The sequence below is a fragment of the Hippopotamus amphibius genome, chromosome 11 (assembly GCF_030028045.1).
Source record: "Hippopotamus amphibius kiboko isolate mHipAmp2 chromosome 11, mHipAmp2.hap2, whole genome shotgun sequence".
Lineage (NCBI taxonomy): Eukaryota > Metazoa > Chordata > Mammalia > Artiodactyla > Hippopotamidae > Hippopotamus > Hippopotamus amphibius.
Window position 1 is genome coordinate 21386240 of NC_080196.1, and position 9761 is coordinate 21396000.

At 33.8% G+C, this 9761-nt stretch overlaps 1 protein-coding gene across 1 annotated transcript; it reads left to right on the forward strand.

Annotated features, from left to right (window-relative positions):
- Positions 1-7716: 7716 nt before the first annotated feature.
- Positions 7717-8646, forward strand: LOC130831694 (putative olfactory receptor 2W6). Its single transcript, XM_057700044.1, has one exon. The coding sequence runs from the start codon at positions 7717-7719 to the stop codon at positions 8644-8646; it is 930 nt and encodes a 309-aa protein (XP_057556027.1).
- Positions 8647-9761: the final 1115 nt, after the last annotated feature.

Sequence of the window (9761 nt, forward strand, 5' to 3'; positions counted from 1 at the left end):
AGAAACTACTCCTTCAAAAATTACCTATGCCTTTTTTTTTCAAAATGTTCATTGTAAAAGACAGCAAGTCTTCAGCATGTTATATTTACTATCACCTTATAGATTGACTGAAATAATCAACAATTATTCATTGAGTAACGACCGTGGGCTAACTGTGCTAGGCACTGGGAATACAGCAGTGAATGCAATGCTTAATGGGAAGTAAATACATTGTAACATGGAAAAATAATGAGCAATTGATAAATACAGTAAAATCAATAATTTAATGTTTATCTCTTTCTCTGTCTTGAATAGGGTGGTAATTTTGACACAATGTTGTAACTTCTCTTTCTTACCCTCCTTCCTTTCCTTAAGAAGTCCTCTAAGACAGACAACGTAACATTTATTTATATACCAACTGTCTTTCACAATGCCTGTAAATATGTTTGATGAATAAAAGTTAATTGAATTCCCAGAGAATTCTGCATTAGGAGTTTTTATGGGAATTGCTGCTGAAGATTAAGCACAAAACAACAAAAAAAGTCTTTGATCAGAGAATAGCTTTCCTAGATACTCCCACTAAATCCCTACTCAACGAAATGCCATTCATAAGTGAGGGGATGATTATTCTAGTTATATTGGGAAAGTTGAGATTTGATGTTGTTGGGTAAATCCTCAGGGCTGCTGAGTAGCTCTCAGAGGTAACTTTAAAGCAGAGGGAACACAGCAGTGATGGGAGCTGAGTCACATTAGCTTTCCACTGCAATCAGTCCTTAATGACTGACTCTCCTTTAAGATAGATAACCCTAGAGATTGCTCCATTTTATGAGTTATAATGAAACTTGCTTGAAACTTTTTAATAAATGCATGCAGCATGGGGAGAGCATGTTAATCAGCTCTGCTCTTCTAAGACCTGGATCCCTGTGGACATAGAGAAAACAAGATCTTGGTTATCAGTAGTTCAATTCTAATAGTCATTATAATGAGATCTCCAGGGTCTTGTTTTTCCTTCCAACTTGTGTAAAGAACAACAGAAGGTGAAAACCACTCTCCCTCTTACTCTAGTTTTAAATACTACTCATTGACCTCATCATGCAGAATCCCTTAAGATTTTCATCAGTTGTCCAGAGGGAAACACATGAGTAAACGTAGCCATGTTTCAATATTACAAGAAGACAGAAATGGCCTAAGAAAAGTTACTCTTATCAATAGATCCAAACATTTCTCGTTCTTCAGTTTTTCCAATTTATAATTTCATCTTTCCTTTCTGATCTCCTTTAGAACATAACTATAAGGACAAATAAGTCACTTGCTCAGTGAAATAATAGGCAGATTATGTTTTCTTTTCACTTAGAAGACAAGAAAAAAACAAATAACTCCAAACCCTACATTTTCTTCTTAGTTGGTTGGGTTTATTAATTTTATGTTCATATAAACAACTGCAAAATATTTAAACATAGAAAACAAATGTACCATTATATCTAAACTTTTTCCAAACTTATTCACGCTCTTACTTAGAAAAGTAGCAAGAAGGAAATTAAGCTAATTTGTTTAAAAAAAAAAACTAGCAGTCTGTGTAAAAATGCTTTTGTTTACAAGTTCCATTTGAGCTTATAGAATCAAAGGGAAGTTTAATTTAGAGGGAACATGAAAATACCTAGTATAATAGATTTTTGGTCTCAGTTCTACAACTCATTTTTCTGCTTTGACTTTCAAATTCATTTGTTTTCCATACCTAAATGTCAATCTGTGAAAGAGCCAAAATTATTTATTTCCTACCAAATTCCTGGATGTTGTGAGGAAATAAGGGGGTGACGACTTTAATTCTGTGGCTTTATTAATGTGGGTCAGAAAACTGGGCAGCTGTAGAGCTCTGGATCTATTGTGATCCTGTGTCACAAAGACAAAATCATGGGCTCTATAAAACATGTGTGTAACTGATCACAAGAATTTTTATGCTTTAGGAATGTGATGCTAACATATGTATTCTTTGTGAGGTTACAATTGTTCTAGAGCCAAACCTAAATATTAAACTCAAGCTAAATTACTTTTATTTACTTCCAAAATTTTATTTAACTCTTTTAAATGTTAAAGTAACATATAACCATATGGTTATATGTTACATTTTTATATAGTTATATGTTAACTTTTTTTAATTTAGAAGAATGAAAATTGAAAATCCACTTCCTTCAAACTCCGATTATCTTTGCATATTTCTATAAACCATAGAAAGGGGAATGCACTATATCTGAAATTTCGAAACTTTATTTTTAAAAGTTCATTTTATATATTTAATATAATTACATTTTAATACTTTTATTAATTTTAATATACTGTTTTAAATATAATTTATATTTAATATAATTTTAATATGTTCAATATAGTTAATAAATACATTTAGAATACTTAATATATAACATACTTAAAATATACTTAGCATATTTTATTTTTGCTTCCATATCAATAAACACACACCATGTTCTTTTTTGTGATTTTATGTTATTTTACAACTGTGCAAACATTTATTTAACCATTATCCAGTCAATGGACATTTAGTCTGTTTCCTTTTTTGGCCACAATGTAACCATGCTACATGTATAACTTTTTGCACTTATGGAAGTAATCCTAATAAAAAATTCCATTAAGTGAAATTAATGGGTCAAAGAGTTATGCATTTGCCAAATTTAAATCTGGTAAAACTATTCTCCAAAAATTTTAGCCACATACAATGTATGAGTGCCATTTTCTTATATCTTCACAGACTTTGAATATTACCAAACTGAAAGGTATTTGCAATATAATAGGAGAAAAATAGTATCTCATTGTTTTGATTTGTATTTATTTAATTATAAGTGAGATTGAAACAATTTTATATATTTTGGGATCATCTGTATTACTATTTGAGTAAATTTTATCTCATTATTCTTTGCCCATTAGTCTTGTCTAGACAAGCATAATTCTTATTTATTTGAAAAAGTTTATCTGTTGGAAAAAGTCCTTTGATAACTAAAAATATTGGTTCTTTGTTTCATATATGTGTTGTAAATATTTTTCTGTTTTACAGAAACTATTAGCAGGCTTTATCTGAGAACTTAATGAGACATTGCAATTGGTTCATTGGTCATAAAACTCAATGCCTACATTGTTTTTTTACTTTAGTTTTATTTTTATAACTATAAAATGATACAATTTTAAACCCAGATAACATACGTTTTGCTTCTGAGTTAAGTTTTTTAAGAGTCAGTCATGAGTTTCAAATAACATCAGTTTGGATAAAAATGTAAGCTTAAATGTGTCACATCAGTGAGTATGATTAATGCTTATCCTTAAGCTCTGCACCACCCTTAGAGAAGTCTCTCTAGGCCTTAATTTCACTGGTTGCAGATGTTATCATTTTGGAGGTTTTGGGGGCAATTTTACCTTCTCCAAAAGGTAGTCAATGTGGTTTCCATTTTTTGTTTGAATACAATTTAAAGAACACCAATTAATCAAATTACATTTGATTGGGTGGGCCAAAAGCTTCGTTCGTTTTTTCCGTAAGATGGCTCTAGTAGCACTTAGTTGTCTTTAACTTCATTCGAAATAATTTTGTTAGATTGCATGTGACAGCTGTCATATCAGCATGCATTTTTAAAAAAGACATCAAAATTGGTGAATTTTTGCGTAGCTATTTTAATATTGAAGATGGAAGAAAAAAAGCAACATTTTTGGCATGTTATGCTTTATTATTTTAAGAAAGGTATAAAAACACAACTGAAACGCACAAAAAGATGCGTTCAGCGTATGGTAAAGGTGCTGTGACCGATCGAACATGTCAAAAGTGGTTTGCAAAGTTTTGTGCTGGAAATTTCTCGCTGGATGATGCTCCACAGTCAGGTAGACCAGTTGAAGTTGAGAGCGATCAAATCAAAACAGTAACTGAGCACAGTCAACAGTATACCATGCAGGAAGATAGCCGACATACTCAAAATACCCAAATCAAGCATTGAAAATCATTTGCACCAGCTTGGTTGTGTGAATCACTTTGATGTTTGGGTTCCACATAAGTTAAGCGGAAAAGAAACCTCTTGACCATATTTCTGCATACAATTCTCTACTGAAATGTAATGATAACTTTCCGTTTTTAAAACAAATTGTGACGGGAAATGAAAAGTGGATACTGCACAACAATGTGGAATGGAAGAGATCACGGGGCAAATGAAATGAACCATCACCAACCATGCCAAAGGCCAGTCTTCACCCAAAGAAGGTGATGTTGTATATATGGTGGGGTTGGAAGGGAGTCCTCTATTATGAGCTCCTTCCAGAAAACCAAATGATTAACTCCAAAAATTACTGCTACCAATGAGACCAACTGAAAGTGGCACTCGATGAAAAGCATCCAGATTTAGCCAACACAAAATGCATAATCTTCCATCAGGATGATGCAAGACCACATGTTTCTTTGATGACCAGGCAAAAACTGTTACAGCTGGGCTGGGAAGTTCTAATTCATCTGCTGTATTCATCAGACATTGCACCTTTGGATTTCCATTTATTTTGGTCTTTACAAAATTCTCTTAATGGAAGAAAATTCAGTTCCCTGGAAAACTGTAAAAGGCACCTGGACCAGGTCTTTGCTCAAAAGGATAAAAAGTTTTGGAAAGATGGAATTACAAAGTTGCCTGAAAGATGGCAGAAGGTAGTGGAACAAAACAGTGAATACGTTGTCCAATAAAGTTCTTTGTAAAAATGGAAAATGTGTCTTTTATTTTTACTTAAAAAACCAAAGGCACTTTTTGGCCCACCCAATATATTTTCTGTAGTCCAGTAACTTTACCAATCTAAGTGAAAATAAACGTTATAAATCAAGTGACAAAGAGAAACATAATATGCTTTTTTTGGTATTATCCTTTTGAAAAATTATACTAAAATAGAAAGAAATTATACTTTAAAATTCTTTCCTCAGAAAACAGACTAAATCTCATTTCAAGGATAAAAAGGTATTCAAAAGCAGTTCATATTTGCACATGTTGCCAAACTTGATCTTTCACCCCACCAAACACCGGGAATATTTTCCCATAGAAATAAAAGTTCAAAATTTGAGTATATGGACAACTGTGGCCCCAGTCAGAAACCAAGAAAAGAACTTAAGGGTTTTGATTCTTAACCATCTGATGTTATTCCAAGATTTCCCCTAAGAATATACTCTATTCTCTTTAGCAGCCCAGGTAATTACCCAAAGGAGTGTGCAGTCCCCATGATCTCAACAAGAAAGCAAGTTATGTCTGTTTCCAGGTACCACTTTTTGATGCTAAGAAATTAGTCCTCTGTTTTTTTTTCCACCTGGGTCTATAAGAGCTGACAGCTCCTGAAAGCCTCCTGCAGGCTGAGTATTTGGCTCACATGGCAGGTAGACAGAGAAGGAATGCTAATGCTATTTTCTATTTCATCTCTTTTCTCCATAATTTAACTACCCTATGGCAATTATTCCATTTTGCCTTTTCTATGAGGCAGTGATATACCATTACTCTATCACTTGAGTCAAATTATAAGAAAAAGGAATTCACATGGCCTTTACAACTCTTTTATCTTCAGGAATAAACTAGACTGTACTACAAGGGAGACAGTTCGGGGCTTGACTTTTATCCCCTTTCTTGACAAGTTAAGGTCTCTATAACCACTTCTATATAATTTCTGGTGCATTAGTCTCATATCATCCTACTGTTACTTTCTACCTATATTAACTGCACAATCTTCCATAAAATCCCAGATAACAGATCCCAGCCAGAGGAAAAAAAACATTAATATTTGGTCTCCCCAGATCCCTTGGGAAAGCAGAAACAAGGTAAGCCTAAATGACCAGAGAAAATTAAGAAAGTTTTCTTTCTTTTACTTGGTATACTGTATTTGGCTGTGAAAAGTAAATTTACTATAAGAACTTTGAAGTTGAGAAGTTTTCACCAAAAATATTTTTTATTTGAAAATCAAAATATTTGTGACAATAATTTATGTCTAACTCTGCCTTTATTTTTTCCAAGCTTACTAGTTGAATATATTATTATTAATCAAAGCAGTCCTCGATTCCCTAAATCACACAGCAATCTAGATATTTTATAATATCCATTTAATAATTTTAGTCTTGTTATTTATGCCTAAGTTATCAAAGAGTCAACATGACTAAGGGTTTTGAGATGTGTTTCTGCTATTCTGTTGTTTTCACACGTCTCCCTTTCACTGAGATACCCACATGAAAGCCCTCAGAAATCACCTAACTAAAAATTTTAAAAAGAATTCAACATTTTTATCTTCTTAGGAAAGCACGTGTTTGGTGTCACAGAATAATTAAATTCCTTATTTTATTTTTCTATGAGGACAATCTTTACAGGAGCTCTTTAGATAATATTTTTAAAGAAAGCTGCCATACTTCCCTAATACAGGGCATAGTTTTTATGACAATAACACTAATTAATGGCATTACAAATTGTGGTAGAAAAAATTACGGTAGATATGGATTTTTGTTTTTCAGATAGCTAATCAATTCTGGAATTTTAGGAACTATTAATTATACAAAACAAAATTATTTTTCTTCATAATCATCAAGAAGGAAATGCTGGCATTTTAACAAGAAACCAGAAGAAAGAAGTCACTTTCATACTTAAAAAGTAAATATACTTTTTAATTTAAATTTCCTTATCAATTATAATTGTTTAAAGAAATAATTGTGATATTTAGTTTCATTATTACCTTAATGTTCTTTATTCCAAATAAAAGTCTGTCTTTTATGAATCCAGAGCTCTCTTTATTCTTCTTAGCCATATTAGGGTCAATCATTTTCTTTTTTTAATTTACTTTTTAAAGTTACTCTTTATTTACCACATTCTCTTTCCTTTTCTCTCCATTCATCCTGATTGCCATGCACTTCTCCTCTGCAAGAGAATCATGTTGTTTCGATATTTCTGAAAGGCTGCCAGGAGACAAATTATATCCAAAGTTGTCATTTTATTACTGGATAGAATATCCTTTCCAACCCTAGAAATCTAGGTTGCAGAATTCTATTTGTTTCAAAGAAATGAACCATAGAGATCCAAGTTGACAGCATTTCATGGGAGGAACTGGGATATTTAGTAGATACAATAATAATCTAAGTTAAAATGATGACATTGACACTGTTAAGTAAATACATACTTAACATTAATAAGATTATAACAGTCCAGGTCACGGTAGGCAGTTTTTTGTGTTTTTCAAATCATATCTTGGATACTGAGGTTAGTCCTGGTTGTCACATTTCCAGAAGGTCACTGTCAACATTTAGGGTATTTGGAAGACATCTACTGGGTGATAATACACCTGATAACCTTGTTATATTAAGAATTGTAGAAGGAAATTGAATGTCTTGAAAGAAAATTAACGTGTGGTAACTGCCTTAAAATATTTTAATGGTTGTTGTATGAAGAGAGATTAGATATGACGTATACTCAATAAAGTTAAAAATACTTTGTCTTATGAATAAGAGGAAATTTTCTACTTAATAAAAAGATGTTGATTATCAGTCAGAATTTTACAACAATGAAATAATATACCTTACATGTTTGAATAAATGATGAACAGCTTATATGGCTGGGCAGAAGCTATTCAAATATTGGATGTCTTATGTGTTCCTTAAAAATCCTGATATTCAATGGTTTTCAGAAAATATAGATTAAGTACTCTTTATTTTATTCTTACCAGCTATACAGATGATATGAAAGAAAGGCAATGGGAAAATCCAATGACAGTTCAGAGTATAGTTTTATCTTAGTGGGCTCCTCTGATCGTCCCAAGCTGGAGATGGTGCTCTTCATAGTAAATTTTACTCTGTATTCAGTGGCTGTACTGGGAAATTCAACCATAATCCTTATGTGCATATTAGACTCTCGACTTCACACGCCAATGTACTTCTTTCTGGCAAATCTTTCATTTTTAGATCTCTGCTTCAGTACTAGTTGTATCCCACAGATGCTGGTTAACCTCTGGGGCCCTGATAAGACTATCAGCTATGCCGGATGTGTTGTCCAACTTTTCTCTTTCCTTTCTGTTGGCGGAATCGAGTGCATCCTTCTGGCTGTCATGGCGTATGACCGCTATGCTGCAGTCTGCAAGCCCTTGCACTATATGGTCATTATGCACCCACAGCTGTGTTTACAACTGGTGGCTGTGGCCTGGGGGAGTGGACTGGTCAATGCCTTCGTCATGTCCCCACTAACAATGACTCTTTCCAGATGTGGTCAGCGACGAGTTAACCATTTCCTCTGTGAAATGCCAGCACTGATCAAGATGGCTTGTGTGGATGCTCGAGCAGTGGAAATGCTGGCCTTCACCTTTGCCATTCTCATTGTCCTACTGCCCCTCACTCTGATCCTTGTCTCCTATGGCTACATCGCAGCAGCAGTGCTGAGGATCAAGTCGGCTGCTGGGCGATGGAAGGCCTTCAATACCTGTAGCTCCCACCTCACTGTGGTCTCCATGTTCTATGGGAGCATTATCTATATGTATATGCAGCCAGGAAAGAGTTCTTCCCAAGACCAAGGCAAGTTTCTCACCCTCTTCTACAACCTGGTAACTCCCATGTTGAATCCACTCATCTATACCTTAAGGAATAAGGAGGTGAAATGGGCACTGAAAAAGGTTTTGGGGAGGCAACAATGAACAATAGAGGTATGCTAAGTTATAAATCCCAGGCAATTTTTTTTCAAACACTACCATTTACTTTGTGCTTATAATACCTTTAGCCAATGTATCACTCTTGGATTTTTTAAAATGTGGATAAACACGCTGAAGTGTATCCAGAGTCAGTGTGAATCAACCAAAAACCATAGCTACACATGATGTGGATGTATCTTGGGAAAATAATATTTGGTAAAAAGAATTAAATCCCAGAAGAAAGGTGAAATGATTCTCATATAGATATAAAATAAATGTGTTAAAGATTTTATTCAACTCAGTTAATGAGGGAACCAGGAAAATGTAACAACCAGTTCAAGAAAAAAAAAGTCAAATAGCACAAATTTTATAAGAAGTGAAAGAATGCTGAAATGAACGTACAAATAGAGGCAAAAACTGCTTCTTCCACCGTGCGGAAGGAAAGGCAATTTAATTTCTACTTGACAGAACTGAATTTCCATGTCACAGACAAGAATTATGTTGCATTGTTATCAGTTATCTATAATTTATAATGTTGTAATATACCTGCTACAGAATTAGAATCAGATAACCTGGGGAGGTGTCATCTAGTATCTAGACAATGTATGATTTTCCACTGAAGTGTAAATTTGTCCCTACAGACTAACCTATATATCTTATACCTCATTTATGCTATAAAACTGAGTAGTTTCAAGCCTCTTAATAAAATGTTTGTAGGTATTGTCATCCCAATTTTTTAAATGCCAAAAGCATGGTTTACAGGTCCTGTGTAAATGACCTGAGTCACACAGTGGATAACTGGAATTCAGAAGCGGTGTATATAAACCTGGACCTTTGCCATTATCCACTGAATAACACTGCCTTTGTTGTGTTTGGTGCATGTACAGGTGACCTAATAATCAGCCCCAGCCTGTTTTTTCACCTGTACAATCTTTCAATTATGCTGGATATGCTATAGATCCTATAAGAGAATTCTCACCATTTAGAAGGTTACAAATTTTCCTTTAATTATTAATACCATGACATCATCCTTTCTCGCATTGCCCCAAGCAAATCCCCCGTCCAAATCTTTCCCATGGTCCAGTGGTCAGCTCTAATACAATATATTTGTAAAATTATCT

Coding starts and splice junctions, on each gene's coding strand:
- LOC130831694 (XM_057700044.1), top strand. CDS start 7,717: ATGGGAAAATCCAATGACAGTTCAGAGTATAGTTTTATCTTAGTGGGC.